This window comes from Syngnathoides biaculeatus, chromosome 6 (assembly GCF_019802595.1).
Source record: "Syngnathoides biaculeatus isolate LvHL_M chromosome 6, ASM1980259v1, whole genome shotgun sequence".
Taxonomy (NCBI): domain Eukaryota; kingdom Metazoa; phylum Chordata; class Actinopteri; order Syngnathiformes; family Syngnathidae; genus Syngnathoides; species Syngnathoides biaculeatus.
The window spans coordinates 25,744,297-25,760,905 of NC_084645.1; the positions used below are offsets into that span (position 1 = coordinate 25,744,297).

Genomic DNA, 16,609 nt, shown 5'->3' on the forward strand with positions numbered 1-16,609 from the left:
TATTGGACGCTCCGAGTTGGCAGAGGGGAAGTGTTCTTCTTCCCTTTTTGTTGGGATTTCTGCGTGACAGGAAATTTAACACAACATTGGACCAGATTGGGTTCAAATGAAAACCACGACAAGTTTCACTCCCGCATTGAAGCAAATTAAGGAGAGGATGAGGAGATCCCCCCGACGCCAAGAGAGGAGGCCAGCGTGTAATGAAATGGAAGAGATCCCCCCCCCCCCCCCCTTCCCCTTTTATTATTTACAGCACAGCTACAGTCAGAGGGTGTGCGTGCGTATCATTTACAATCATTTCCATCCATCTGCGGCACGGGAGCCTCGCTCGCTGTGATTTTCATCACTCGCCAGAAGCAGGCGGACTCCGGTTCCACTCTTCATGTTTCCGCACAATCGTGCAATAGGGCAATATTTCTATGTACACATTTTATACAAATGTACAGGAAAATGGACACGAGGTTAGAGCATTGTTCAAGGTGTTTTACGCATCTTTAAAATAAATACAAGCAAGGAGATAAATATTATAACACGGTTGAGCCCATACATTCGTGGTGCGCTGTTCACAAATATCCATTTTTTTTTAATTTTCTGATAAATTCAGCAATTGTTTTTTTTTCCCATTCACCCACACCCTAAGATCCCACAAGATGTCGCCAAAGCACAGAGTAATCGGAAAGTAGTAATTGGCATCAAGGAAGTATGTTGGGAGTGATAGATCTCAACTGAGAGACAAGCTCTGTATGTCAGGGAGGTGCCAAATTTAGCCTGTGTTATAAGTAAAATTTAGAGTCTTTGCAACGTATGCATGTAGACATTATTCTTTAAGATTCATTTTGTATGATTTTGAAATAAACTATTTTGCGATGTATACATTATATTTGTATGTCAATAGAAGAGCAAAGTTGAGCCTGTGTTGTTATCGTAAGTTACAAGAGACTTGTGTTTGCGCCGCTAAGTAACTATTTGAATGCAAAATCAAATGATCCATAAGCTGTTTATTTTCAAGGGTAATGGAAAATGAGTTTGAAATTATAGTAACATGAACATATAACATGTATATACTGTACAAATATATTAACACGTTATCAGACTGTAAAAGAAGTATATTACACAATTAATGTAGTGAATAGTAAAGCTCATAAAAACAATTTCGGGAACATTACTTTTGATGAGTATTGCAGTTTTAGCTTGACACAAAAAGGAAAAGCCAAACAAAATGTAAAAAAGTAACACCGATTTGAAAACATGGACTCAGATCAGCTGATGGCAAGCCCCTTAGGGGGTGCACACACCAGGATCCAGTTCTCTGTGACTATTTGCAGTTGAAGCCAGACGTTTACATACACTGTAAAAACACATTTCATTTTTTGTCTCACTGTCTGAAGTCAAATCAGACTAACCGTCTCCAGTTTCAGGTCAGTCAGGATCACCAAAATTCTTTAATTTTGTTAAATCCCAAAATAATGCGAGAGAGCATTTCTTAAGAGAATATGTGGTCAAAAGCGTACATACACAAAAAGTCGTATGTCATTTAAGAACAAAGGGAAGCACAGATGATGAGGTCGTGGCTTTGAGAGCTCCTAATAGGCTTAATGACGACGTGAGTTAATTGATGGCACACCTTGGGATGAACTCTTCTTCGTTTGAAATCATGGTCAAATCAGAAGAAATTGACCAGGAAATCAAAGAAGCAATTGTGGTCTTCCACAAGTCTGGCTCATCCTTGGGTGCAATTTCCAGATGCATGAAGGCGTCACGTTCTGTTCAAACAATGATACCCAAACATAAATCTCCCAGGAATGTCCAGCCTTCACACCGCTCGGGAAGGAGATGGACTCTGTGTCGCAGAGGTGAAAGTATTTTGGTCGGAAATCAACCCCAGAACAAACGCTAAACACCTGGTAAGAAATTGTCATTATCTACAGTGAAATGAGTCCTGCGCCGACAGTCACTGAAAATGAAGCCATTACTCCTAAAGAAGCATGAAAAGGCAGCATACAGTTTGCAAAAAGACACCAAGACAAAGATCTTAACTTCTGGAAACATGACCTCTGGTCTGATGAAACCAAGATGGGGCTGTTTGGCCATGATGACCAACGTTACACCTGGAGGAAAAAGTTTTTCGCAAAATATCAAGAAAGAACATTACACTGAGATATTAAGACAATATTGCAGGACATCAGCCAGGATGCTAAAACTTGGGTGCAAATGGGTCTTCCGGATGGACAATGACCGTAAGCATACTACCAAAATGGTTCAAAAGTAGCTTGAGGATAGGAAAGTCAATGCATTGGAGTGGCCATCACAAAGTCCTGATCTGAATCCCATCTAAAATCTGTGGGCAGATCTGAAAAGGTGCGTGCGAGCAAGTTCTAGCAGTTCTATCAAGAGGAATTGCCCAGGAGAGTCCAGCAGAGTACTGTCAGAAGCTTGCGGAAGGTTACCCAAAACATTTGACCCAAGTCAAGCAGTTCAAAGGAAATGCTACTCCATAGTGTATGCAAATTTTTGACCTTGAAGAAAATAATATGAAATTCTACAAGAAATTCTCATTATTGTGGCATTGAACAAAATGAAATAATTTTGTTCGGTTCGGTGTGCTCAGCATCGCATCTCTACTCTTTGCAGATGATGTGGTTCTGTTGGCTTCATCAAGCCGTGATCTACAGCTCTGACTGGAGCGGTTCGCACCGGAGCGTGAAGCGGCTGGGATGAGAATCAGGACTTCCAAATCTGAGACCACGGTCCTCAGTCGGAAAAGGGTGGCGTGTCCTCTCCGGGTCGGGGATGAGATCCTCCTCCAAGTGAAGGAGTTCAAGTATCTTGGGGTCTTGTTCACGAGTGAGGGAAGAATGGAGCGGAATATCGACAGACGGATCGGTGCCGCGTCTGCAGTGATGCGGACTTTGTATCGGTCCGTTTTGGTAAAGAGGGAGCTGAGTCGAAAGGCGAAGCTCTCAATTTACCAGTCGAGCTACGTTCCTAACCTCACCAATGGGCACGAGCTGTGGGTCGTGACCGAAAGAACAAGATCCTGGATCCAAGCGGCCAAAATGAGTTTCCTCCGCAGAGTGTCCGGGCTCTCCCTTAGAGATAGGGTGACAAGCTCAGTCATCAGGGAGGGGCTCAGTGTCGAGCCGCTACTCCTCCGCGTTGAGAGGAGCCAGATGTGGCGGCTGGGGGCTCCCTGGTGAGGTGTTCTGGACATGTCCCACCGGAAAGAGACCCCGAAGACGACCCAGGACACGCTGGAGAGACTACTGTATGTCTCTCGGCTAGCTTGGGAACGCCTCGGGATCCCTCCAGAAGAGTTGGAAGAAGTGGCTGGGGAAAGGGAAGTCTGGGTATCACTCCTGAAGGTACTTCCCCGTGACCGGACCCGAAGAAGCGATAGAAGGTGGATGGAAATCATATTTGTGATCCTTACTGATCTGATTTGACTCCAGACAGAGACAAAAAAATGAAATGTGTGTTTTTGGACAGCGTATGTAGACTTCGGACTTCAACTGAATATTCATAATCGCATTTAAAAATCAGTGTGAAGACACATCCAAATATTGCAATCAGTTTTACTGCCACAAATTCCCCTTTATACGATAGCACATTGCAGCCACAATCGCCCTGGTGTACGTCGTCGCACCCAGTTTCTGTTTGCGTACCGAATTCTTGCCCCCTTTTCGGAGCGACGTTATTCGGGTTTCAGCGCAACTTCAAAAAGCCTCTTAAAAGCGGGTCCTGGAGGATGTAAAAAAAAAAAAAAAAACATTCCCGATGGTGCTGCTTCAAGATGATTGATGGACATTTGGACCATCCCCAAGCAAACAGACCTCTGCCAAGAGGTCCGTCTCGACTGCGGCCATTTAAAAAAAAAAAATTCTTTTTTTTTTTTTTTTTTATTGGCTTGGGCGCAAAGTCGTATTTCCAAACAGGACACGATAGCGTGGGCTGAATGAAATCCTCCCCCTGCTGTTATTCGATCAAGTCTAACAAACACAGTCTAAATGTAGATGGCTGTGTGTGTGTGCGTGCGAGTGGACGGAACGGTGCCAAAATAAATACAATGATTTGCGGAATGCCTGCGCCGCAGCATGAACTCCCGTTTGTGGAATGTCAGTGCTTTGATTGCCTGCTCGTTAGCTTTGGAATCATATCAGGAAGAGAAGAGCGGGCACACATAAATTCCCTTCACGCGTAATAAATGGCAGAGAGGGGTCACGGCTTTGGAAGGTGAGTTGGATGGTAGGTTTAGACCCCGCGAGGTCGGTCTTTCTCTCCTGCTCTTGACGTCTCCTTTTGTGTTCCACGTTCTGAGGTGTTCCGCGCGTCAAAAAACAGACCTTTAGGGTCCGTCGTCGATGCTCACCGCCATCCGCTTCTGGATGGTCACCCTGCGGATGGAGGGCCTGGACGCCAGCTCGGGCTTGGGCGGAAACTGCTCCGTGAGGATCCGCAGGACCGAGTCCATTTTCTGGTCCATCTGGTAGACCTGCAAGAGGAAGACAAAAGAGCGCCTTGAGAACATACGTACGGTTACATACGTTGCATTTTAAAATCCCATTTGCGGTGGCACGGTGGAGCAGCTGGAAGGTGTTGGCCTCACAGTTCTGAGGACCCTGGTTCAATCCCAGCCCTCCCTGTGTGGAGTTTGCATGTTCTCCCCGTGTCTGTGTGGGTTTTCCCCGGGAACTCCAGTTTCCTCCCACATCTCCAAAACATGCAACATTAACTGGAGACTCTAAATTGCCCATAAGTGTGATTGTTAGTGCTGTTGTTTATCTCTACGTGCCCTGCGATTGGCTGGCAACCAGTTCAGGGTGTACCCCGTCTCCTGCCCGTTGACAGCTGGGATAGGCTCCAGCACTCCCGCGACCCTCGTGAGGACAAGCGGCTAAAAAAATGGATGGATGGATGGATGGATGTATTTGGTTTGTTTTAAAAGGGCGATTTGTTGCATCAAAACATTCTCAACATCATCAATGCACAAAATTTGCTTTCGCAGGCCACATAAAAGGATGTAGTGGCCCGGATCTGGTTCCGGGGCCTTGAGTTTGACACCTGTGGCTCAAATCCTGAGACTGGTGGCTGGTCTCATTTGTTGTTGGTTTTACATGATGATTACTTACAGCATCAATGTTTTGTAAAGAGAGCAGGCTATAGGATAAATAACAATATGTCTGTAGGGGAATAGTAATTGCAGCACTCCCGCGGCATTTGTGAGGATAAGCGGCTAAGAAAATGGATGTATGGATGAATTTGATGTGTTTTAAAAGGGTGATTTGTTCCACCAAAACATTCTCAACATTATCGCTGTACAAGATTTGCTTTGGCAGGCCCCAAAAAAGGATATAGCGGCTTGGATCTGGTTCCCGCGCCTTGAGTTTGACACCTGGCTCAAATCATGGCTGATCACATTTTTTGTTGGTTTTTCATGATGATTACTTACAGCGTCAATGCTTTGTAAATACAGAAAATAACAATATGTCTGCAAGGGAATAGTAATTGCAGAACTCCCGCGACCCTCGTGAGGATAAGCGGCTAAGAAAATGGATGGATGGATCTTCCATCTAAAGCTGAGACTCATTTTGCCCATCTAAAAAAGTAGGAACGTGAGAAAACTAGCAGTTACTGATTATAAAAATGGTGGCGGTACTTCTTACGGAAAAATAAAGATGGTGGTTGGAAATAAGTTTGTGATGTAAAAAACATCAAAAGAATAAAACACACTGCAGGGGATGCGTTTACAATGGTGCAGACATATAAGGTTGCCAAGCGCACGCCATAAAAAAATAGTTTGCGCAACGGGGTAACAAGAAGACATCATTGCGCGGTATAAGAAGGCACGCTCAGCTAGTGCTGTATTTTTAGCTTTTCATCATGATAGTTTTCAACTTATGGCCTGGATGAGTTTTCATATAAATATGAACTGTCATTACGACATCACCGCTGCGTTGGCAAAGGGTCGGGATACAGACTCGGTTTTGTTCTGACTTACAACGTCGCAAATTCGAAACATATCTCAGTTTTAAATCAAAACCCACCTCACAAAAAAAAAAAAACAAACATTTGCCTGCTACCTCACGTAGTTGACCTTTCTTCGAAAAGCACAAAAGTCGCCCATTGTCGTGCAAACAAAAAACAGGAAGTAGAAAGCTACCAAAATAAAAACCCGTAGCACCACTATACATAGAAGCACTGGGAGAAAATACAAACTCCAACAATTGTGAGGCGTATTACGCTACTCAAATAAAATAAATTGTGCGACGACCGCACACGTCTCACTTAAAACACGTTGTGTATTTGTTGTGCCGATACTGGTTACAGAGGAGGGCATCTGCGTACTTGTGCAGTCCTCGCATCTTTATAAATATAGACACAAAAGAAGGCGCACAAATGTATACTTAACATGCACTTCAAAGGGACTGACATAGACTTTATAGCTTTGGCCGAGCTTTTACCTCCTTACTCATGTAGTTAGCATACAGCGTGCACACACCCACACACGCACTTGCACACATCCTCAAGAACGACTGACTCTGGCGCTCACAACTGTAATGCTCTCACATTTTACAATAGAAATCTTTTCTCATCTTACTTTAAAATATGCTCAATAATGTTCAGAAACAGGGCAGCACGGTGGAGCAGCTGGTAAAGCGCTGGCCTCACAGCTCTGAGGACCCCCGGGTTCAGTCCCGGCCCCGCCTGTGTGGAGTTGGCATGTTCTCCCCGTGCCTGCGTGGGTTTTCCTCCGGGCACTCCGGTTTCCTCCCACATCCCAAAAACACGCAACATTAATTGGACACTCTAAATTGCCACTAGGTGTGATTGTGAGTGCGGCCGTTTGTCTCCATGTGCCCTGCGGTTAGCTGGCGACCAGCTCAGAATGTACCCCGCCTCCCACCCGCTGAAACCTGGGATTGGCTCCAGCACTCCCTGCCACCCTCGTGAGGATAAGCGGCAAAGAAAATGGATGCATGGATGTTCAGAAACACACATTTCAGTGGTGTGTGGGAGTGTTTCAATGGTGTTTGCGAAAGCCTTTCAATTGTGTGTGTGTGAGAGCATTTCTTAAGTGCTTCCATCTATCCATCCATTTTTTTTCCCGCTTATCCACACGAGAGTCACGGGAGTGCTGGAGCCAATCCCAGATGTCAGCGGGCAGGAGGCGGGGTACACCCTGAACTGGTCGCCAGCCAACCGCAGGGCACATAGAGACAAACAACAGTCGCACTCACAATCATACCTAGGGGCAATTTAGAGTCTCCAATTAATGTTGCAGGTTTTCGGGATGTGGGAGGAAACCGGTGTGCCTCGAGAAAACCCACGCAGGCACGGGGAGAACATGCAAACTCCACACAGGCTGGACCGGGATTTGGACCCTGGTCCTCAGAACTGTGAGAACTGCGCCACCGTCCTGTCCCAGTAGCAAAAAAAAAAAAAAAAAAAAATGTGTGTGTTTCAGTAGTGCAGTATGGGAACATTTCAGTAGTGGGTGTTAAAGTGTTTCAGTTGTGTGCATGAGTGAGTGGGGGGGAAAAAAACGTCAGCAGTGTGTGTGTGTGGCGGCATTAAGTGGTGTGCGTATGTGCTTATGAGTGAAAAATAAACACTTGTGTGGAAGCGAAAAACAAGTCAGTGGTGTGTGCTCAAACATTTCAGTAGTGTGTGAGCGTAGTTCATTCGTAACAGCGTTCCAGCAGCGTGTATGAGTGTTTTGAGTAGCGTGTGTAATGGTGAATAATGCCCCCGACGGCCCCCCACAGAACTTGCCCAACAGAGCCGCAAATGAAAGAGCCGCAAGACGAGGCGGCGTAAGGACGCACAGGCGACGCGCATCTCAACGTCCGCCGCGCCGTCGCTTTCTCACTGGCTCCCACGTCGTTCGCCTGCCCTCGCTTCCTCGTTTATTCAGCGCCGGCGTCTGACGTTTTTACGTCGGAGCAGGACATTTACAAGCTATTAGTTTTGTTGAAATATGATCGCTATCGGAGGATGCGTAAAATGTGAAATATGAGTCGCAGAAAGGAATGGCTATCCACTGCTTTTCCAGGGGGAAGTAGTTTTCGGAGGGATGCCCAGACTTCCCTTTTCCCCAGCCACTTCTTCCAGCTCTTCCGGAGGGATCCTGAGGCGTTCCCAGGCCAGCCGAGAGACATAGTCTCCCCAGCGTGTCCTTGGTCGTCCTCTGGGTCGCTTTCCGGTGGGACGTGCCCGGATCACCTCACCAGGGAGGCGTCCGGGAGGCATCCGGATCAGATGCCCCAGCCACCTCATCTGGCTCCTCTCAATGCGGAGGAGCAGTGGCTCAACACTGAGAAACAAGCCAAATTTAAGATCTTTCGAGGCCTTTGTAACTCATTCACTGAAAGTCATTTTCAAAGCAAAGTTCTCCAAATTGGGAGTTTTGAGGGCTCTTTCAAGACCTACAGAATATTGTGTTCCGTAACAGCTTAACACAACTACATCGATAAATTGATTGCTCGTGACTGACTTCCTCGAAACTTTTCCGTTATTCTGAGGATTGGTCGATGAGTGCAATCATGACCCCTTTTGGGGGTTCACTAAGCTTGGCCTTACCCAATAGAAATAATAGAGAGGCAGCCATAAGGGTAAATATTTTAACATTGTCGGAGTTTCATGAACTCAGCTGTTGTCTTGACTTGAAATACATCGTAAAATCACGATCATCGCTTCACCATCTAGCCGAAAACATTCCAGCCTTGTTGTCGCTCTTCATCAGCATGCACCTGAAGTGTCCTCCAGCGAACAAACCCAAACCAGTTGGGGCTAATTAGTCCGCAGCACCTGCTGCTATTTCCCCGCAACCCCCTCCCCAAGGTCTTTTGTTTCTGCGACCACAGGAGAGTCATTTATTTGTGACTTTGGTTGCATCGGAAGCCAGTGGCTGTGTTTTTAGTTTTTCCTTCTTCTGGTAATAGGTTCCCACAAGGACCACTTCACGTGAGCAGCGCTTTCCGGACTTGTTGTGTACCGCGTTCTAATGAGCATTTTCTGCCATTTCTACTAGAGGGCAAGACAAACAGCTTAATTGAGCAATCAATCAGGGGTTGGATAGACCTCTCAGTTTTACCCTGAATCTGGATTTTCCAGACGTTTTTGGACAACCGTTTTCAAAAGACCCTCGCAAGTACCCTAAAGCACAAATCAAGGTCCAGAAAGGCACATTTGGATGCCTTGACTGCGGAGGAACGTGACATCCAACAGTTTGGCACTGAGCTGAGATCGAAATCCTTCTTTCAGTGAGCGATGACAATGCCGTGGCTCATCGCAGTGCCGCCAGGGTGGCTCGTCGCGACCGGGCCACTTTACGGCGTTGTCGTCGCTCGCGGCTGAGTACGCTACATACTGTCTGTTATTAGTTAGAAGTAATCCGCATATCATCTAAATATGGCTCGAAACAATAGGGTAATATTGCCCCGGTCATTTCACTAATTTTTTTCTTTTAAAAGAGCTTCCGTGTCAGAAGGAGCGTTGGAAAAATTCAAAAATCCCTGTTGTCCGTCTCCCATAGCAGGTGACACAGCATCTTCTCAATGGCGATTGCACCAGTATGAGCTGTAAATGACGTAACAGGAAGTAAATAATATTATATGTAATTTTCATAACAATATCTACTTTACAATGTACATAGGGATGTCAGAGGGACATTAAATAGAAGTGATAAATTTGGAAATTTCACTCCTTTGACCTGAGAAAGAGGTCAACAGAACAGCAGTCGACATCAGCGCTCTTTCTCACGCCCACAGAAAATAATTTGGGAATTTTACTAATAAGCACTCATAATGAAAAAGGTACACAATTGAACACAAACAGATCCACTCGGTGTGGAGCTACAGCGCCTTGACGCACTTCCATGATGAAAACTGCTAATGGAACGAGACAGACAGCGTCGACATAATCGTCCCCGCAGGGCAGTTTGACGTTAACAAGGAACTCGTACGAAAACACGCGCAGTCAAGTGTGGGCTATAGATTATGACATACTTTCACATTTGACACGGGCTGGCTTTAAAAGCTCAGATGGAGACGCTGCAAGGTCACGCGTGACACATGCTGTCTTATGAATGTTACGCTTGTTACTTTTCCACAGTCAAGTTTCAAAAGACGCCGACTGGAAAGCAAACAAAAAACAATAAAACAAAAATGAAAATACATCCACCACACATGTGCACACAGACAGTGATTCAACAAGCACACATGGCTTTAAAGCTATTTAAGGGATTTAGGAATAAAAGTCAGTATGTTGTTTTGCGAGTTTTCATCTGGTCCTCAAGCGCTGGCCTGTGCTGACCGAGCGGGTTACAGCGCCATCTGTTGATGGCTTGCAGCTCAGCCGTGTGTCAGCAGACGAGCAAGAAAACTACACTGCAAGCGTGTATATTGTTGCATTTAGTTTCCTCAGGGTTCAGATTTACCACGTTATTGTTTATGAAATGAAGAGCATTTTAAAGGTCCACTGTCATGAAATGCATGATTTTTAGTATGTTATTAATAAAAAGAACAGCACCCGGTATGGACCCATCCCACCCACTCATTTTTTCACCACAAAAGATGATTTTGACGTCCATGGGTTTTTGTAACTCCCGCCATGAAAATCCTCTCGAGGGATTTGTTTTCGAGAAGAAGCGGGAAATGACGTACAGGGCAGTCGCGCACTCAAGCGGTCTGGTCCATTTATACTAGTTTTACCTGCTAGAAGGTAGCTCCTTGTTCATACGTGTTAGCCAAAATGGTGGCTCGTTGTATTACTGGGTATTGCTCGAACACTTGGGAGGATGGATTCGCTCTTTATACTTTTCCAAAAAACCCAGTCCGTTGCGAAAAATGGATTGCACAGGTGAAAAGGATGAGAGCTTTGTGGGTTCCGGATGACAGGTAGGTGTGTAAACAGCTACTAAAAAGAATAATAGTTGGGGGAGGGAGGTAATCTGTAAGTCAGGGGTGCTAAATGTGCCGATATGCCACCCCGGCCGAAGCTGTCATCGGCAGACGCGGGAACGCTGGGGTGGATCATCTCCACTGTGCGGAGGTGGATCGGACGGGGAGGTGGTTTGGCCGTGATCCGCATATCATCTAAATATGGCTCGAAACAATAGGGTAATATTGCCCTGGTCACTTGACTCGATTGTGAGATGTTCTCTTCTTCGAAAAGAGCTTCCGTGTCAGAAAAATCCCATAGTAGGTGGCACAGCATGTTTTTAATGGCGAATGTCCATGTGTGACATCACGGACAGAAAATGCAGTCAAAATGGCTACCACTTGGATGTCGAATGACCCTTCCGCAACTTTGCGCATGGATGGCGCGCTCTCCGCTCATTTATTTTTTCGTATAGACTTTGAAGTGAATAATGTTAGATGTATTTTTAATTCCAATATATATTTTAGAATGTTTATAGGGATGACCCTTGACCTTTAAGTAACTAAGGTCACTTTGGGTGAATTTGCCCATGCATAGACCCCTACTGCCACCCCACCCCCTGTCCACACACCGCCCCCAGTCGATGTGAAAAGGAGGCAAAAAAAATAAAAAAATAAATAAAACAAGGCGAGGGGCTCGCTGACATGCTGAAACCATTTTGTGCTTTCGGCACCCAACATGCTGAGTGATGGCAGACGACTTCGTTACGGGGCAGCGCTCGGTGAGGCATTAGTCATTGGGACACGCTCGGCCCCGGCTGGGGGGGCTTTTCATGCTTATTAAACCGCACGTGAGGCGAACCCGCCACGGAACGCTCGTTTTTAAAACCTGCAGATTGCTTGTAATGAACAATTCTGACAGAGGTGTCCAAAGTCGGAATATTTTAAGAGGTTTCCTGCGCAAGATGGTGCAGGTCAAATACCGAAACCTTCATTTCTCTGTGTCACAGCGAGACCCCTAATGATCTTGAACCAAAATATGGATTTTTGAGTGCATCCGAGTCTGAATGGGTTGTTTTAACTAGAGGCCTGACGAGCTTGATTCTAAAAGCTGAGACTTTTTGCTTTACATATTTGCTCACAAGACTCCATACGATCAGACATTGCATAATTACGAAGATGTGACTGAGACGCGATTACCTCTTGAATGCAGAAGTAAATCGAGTTACTTAGTAATCGTGTTACTACAGACTGTTGATCGTGTCTAAGCAGTATGATGATGACGTTATAGATTAGTAAGTGGGACAAGTCATCAAAATGAAATCTAAGGGATAAACAATTTCCCATTTTTAGAAGTTTGAAACTGAATTTTTTTTCACAAAATAGTAATTAAAAATGTGGTTTTCTTAGTTGTGTATTTCGACTGTGCATGACTCCCAAATACAGTTGCACTATATGTTATATTCCCAATTATGATAATCTGGTCATTTTTCATGATAGTAAGTGATATAATATGTGACATAACTGACGTGATATGATTGTATGGGTCCATGTATCATGAGCCTATTCTTCAATAGCTGTCAGGTACGGGGCACGGGGCTGGACCCAAATCCAGGACTCCGAGACAAGGACATGATGTCAGGCGCGGTATCGCAGTTCAACAAGGCCGAGGCACAAAATCACTAACCAAAGGCAGAATCCAGAAACATGAAACGGGGTCTGATAACTATGTGGCAAAACTTGAAAACATGAACAAAACTAGACTGGACTATGATGGCACAGAATCGCTTTGACAAGGATAGCTACACTTACTCTCAGTGGTGGAGAATCCAACTGGCAGTGAACGCAACACACTGACACAAGGCAACGAACTGGCAACGCCAGTGACAAAACTCCCAACTTCAATACATGGTCTAATTAGAGTCCACACGGAAAACAGCTGTGGCCGGTGACAGGTGTCAGAGGTGACACCGGCCAGAGCGGCGGCCTTGCCATGCTCCTCTTGGCAGTGGTCCAGCCTTGCTCATGACAATAGCGAGTAATACGTGATCAAATATGCTTGCATAACCATATAATATGATAACAGGTAGCACTGAAGTGACCTAATTATATGATAGCAGCTATTAGAGGGCATAAAAGCAAGTCTTGTAAAGTGTTCCAGACTTACAAAACAAATAAAGGAAAACAACAAATTACCCTTGATTATACTAAATGCTTGGCGCTAACGCTAATGCTACTGTCTCTGCTTGTTTTGCACAAAGGTAATAGTCTCTACTCTGAAGTGGTTTGGTGATGTCGACATGGGCGTGTTATTCTGATTCTGATTTTCGAAAGAAATTTCTGCACAAAGGTTGAAGGTGAAGAGAATTGTTCGGAGAAGAAACTGTCGGGAAAACAGAGCTCGCCACAAAGACCGCCGCCAAGGAGAATGGCTTCGCTTGAACCCGGCTACATACAACAAGCTCTTTGTTCAGCGGGGGCAAGGTGCTGCACCACCAGAGGAGGCGGAGGAGGGGTCAGGTCAGGTCAGGGTGGGACGGCTTCCCGGTTGGCTCACGGGAAGGACGCGAGGCGGGTTTGGTTTGAAAGCACCTGACGCTTGCGATGAGTATCGAGGGCTGGTCTGCCACGTGCCGCACGAGAGGTGGTGGTGGTGGTGAGGGGGGCGCGTGTGCCGAGGGCTGCGATAATCTCTCAAAGATTCTTTTGTTTCACATGCCCTCCTTCCTCCTCTCCCTTTTTTCCTCACTTTCTCACAGACACAGTGTAAATGTTCATGACTTAACCAGCCATGAGTCATATCCTTAAAGCACTGTGGGTGGGTGAGACAATTATTATTCCCCTACATACAGTACATATTGTTATTTATCCTATAGCCTGGTCTCTTTACAAAGCATTGATGCTGTAAATAATCATCATGTAAAACCAACAACAAATCTGACTGGTCGCCAGTCTCATTATTGGAGCCCCAAGTGTCAAACTCAAGGCCTGGGAACCAGACCAGGGCCGCTATAATCTTTCAAGCAAATCTTGAGCGTCAATAATGTTGGGAAAATTTTGTTGCAACAAATCCCTTTTTAAAACAAATCACATCAAAGATTAAAAAAAAAACCCAAAACATTTTATTAGCTTCTAACTTAGAAAATATTCATCTACCTATTTTTTGTGCATTTGTGATAATATGAGGCAATTCTGTATAAAAGTATATGGTTTTGCAGTCATACTGGTATAGGCTGACAGATGAGGTTAGACTGGAATCCCCTTGGACCGTGATGTTCGCAGATGATATTGTGATCTGCAGGGAAAGCAAGGAGCAGGCGGGGGAACAATTAGAAAGATGGAGGCACGCACTGGAAAGGAGAGGAATGAATATTAGCCGAAGTAAAACAGAATACATATGCGTGAATGAGAGGGGCGGAGGAGGAGGAGTGAAGCTCCAGCGAGAAGAGATTGCGACGGTGGACGACTTCAAATACTTGGGGTCAACAATCCAGAGCAATGGTGAGTGTGGTAAGGAAGTGAAGGAACAAGTCCAAGCGGGGTGGAACAGTTGGTGGAAGGTGTCTGGTGTTCTATGTGACAGAAGAGCCTCTGCTGAGATATGAAGGGCAAAGTTTATAAAACAGGGGTAAGGCTGGCCATGATGTACGGATTGGAGACGGTGGCACTTTAAGAGACAACAGGAAGCAGAACTGGAGGTGGCAGAAATGAAGATGTTGAGGTTCTCGCTCGGAGTGAGCAGTTTGGATAGAATTAGAAATGACCTCATTAGAGGGACAGCCAAAGTTGGATATTTCAGAGACAAGGTTAGAGAGAGCAGACTTCGAGGGTTTGGACATGTCCAGAGGCGAGAGAGTGAGTATATTGGTAGAAGGGTGCTGAGGATGGAGCTGCCAGGCAAAAGAGCGAGAGGAAGACCAAAGAGAAGGTCGACGGATGTGGTGAGGGAAGACATGAGTGACAGTGGGTGTTAGAGAGGAATATAAACAAGACAGGCTTAGATGGAAAAACATGTAGTGACCCCCAATGGGGCAAGCCGAAAGGAAAAGAAGAAGACTGGCCCCGTGAGGGAAATGATAATTTTGATGCGGCCTGTGCTATAAACACATTTGACACAGCTAAATATCAATATCCACAAAACACTCTGTGCAATACCAGAAGAATCTCTCAAACCTAAAAAGTACCACAATAGCTGCAGTTTATTAGCCCAACACGCATTGCCAACACTCACTCACAGACACACACACGTCAAACTGACTTGAAGGTGTCAGTACAGCTGATCCTCACCAGCTTCCAACATGATTGAAATAGGTGCGAGAGATCCTTTTATATCGCAAGGCCTTACATCTGGGCGGCATTCTGCGACACGGTCTGAAGAAAAAAAAACAGAATTTCCTCACATGACGCCCAAATTTGGGGCAACTGAGCGGGCCGTTGCACGCACAGTTGGCATAAAGCTGGGAGGGAGGGCATATCTGAACGTGCTACGTATGTTAGCCTTCGTCCTTTTTCCATCTGCGGGTCTGCCAAATGAATCTGGGTCCCCTGGGTCCAAAGTAGCCAGTGTGCCAATGAGCTGCGTCTTGCGCTTTCCAAAGTGCACATCCGTCTCTCTGGAATACAGTTTTGCAGAGGGCACTGTTTGAATACTCAACCGCTGGCATACTGTACAATAATTAGTATCGATGAGTCATAAGGAACATTTACGGGATTTAACGTCACGTCGGCCTACTATGCAACACGCACACGCCTCATTTTTAAAAAAAATTCTGCCAAGCTGTGATGGGCTTTTGCAGATTAGCTTCCCATCAATCAAAAACAATCACACCATTGTTTCTTTATCTATTGGTAATTTAAAAAAAAAATAAACAGAATAAGCACAACAACAAAAAAAAAAAGAAAAAGCTGAGGTGGACTATATATGCATGTATGTTAACAAATACATTCTTGTATTTATCAAATGACTGGCAACAGCCCCGAAGGGGCTTTCCAATCTTATAAACAGCCCCTGCCAATCAGATAGCTCCGTCTCCTTATCTTGCGTAAAAGACCCCGCGGACCGCCGCCAAAGCAGAAAATTGCTGCTGCCAAAAGATGGAGTGTCTGTCAGTGGAGTATGCCGGGGCGGCTGGAGAACTGTACGACGAGAATGCGAAAAAACACAAACCTGGAAGAATTTGCATGACAAGGCGAAGCTAGTGCTAGTATTCAACTGCAATGGAAGTCGGAGTCAGAGTAAGACGTCATGTTAACGATAGGGAATGAAATGTGTGGTCATTTTCCTGCGTTGTGCCGCATTGTCATCGGAATGACAGTGGAACCTCAGTTGTTGAAGGGGCACTGATGGTGTCGTGGTACACACGCTTGCTTTTGGTGCGTGCAGCGTGGGATCGATGGTGTCGATATCTGCCCTGCGACTGACTGGCGACCAGTTCAGGGTGTAGTCTGCCTTTCGCCCAAAGCTAGCTGGGATAGTCTCCGTCTTTCCCGCAACCCTTGTGAGGATAAGCGGCTTGGATAATGATGTGATATCAGTTTTGTATGCCCTTGTTTTCCTCCAATGTTTTTGTTCATAATTGGGGTTTTTGGAACAGATAAATTATATTTACATTAGTTCCTATAGGAAATGTTGCTTTGGTTTTCATACAATTTAGTTTTGGTTCCTTTTTAGTGGATTATTTAAAAAAAAAAAAAAAAAAAAAAAAAAACAAGGTTTCAGTGTACTGAACAAG

General features: G+C 45.3%; 1 protein-coding gene across 1 annotated transcript in view; it reads right to left on the reverse strand.

Moving 5' to 3' along the window:
• Nucleotides 1-355: 355 nt before the first annotated feature.
• The window catches only part of kcnq1.2 (potassium voltage-gated channel, KQT-like subfamily, member 1.2), a 211,859-nt gene continuing 195,605 nt past the window's right edge, over nt 356-16,609 (reverse strand). The window contains exon 19 of the mRNA XM_061821697.1: nt 356-4,489. Within this exon, the coding sequence (XP_061677681.1) occupies nt 4,343-4,489 (147 nt within the window). The 3' untranslated portion in view covers nt 356-4,342. The remainder of the gene's footprint in view (nt 4,490-16,609) is intronic.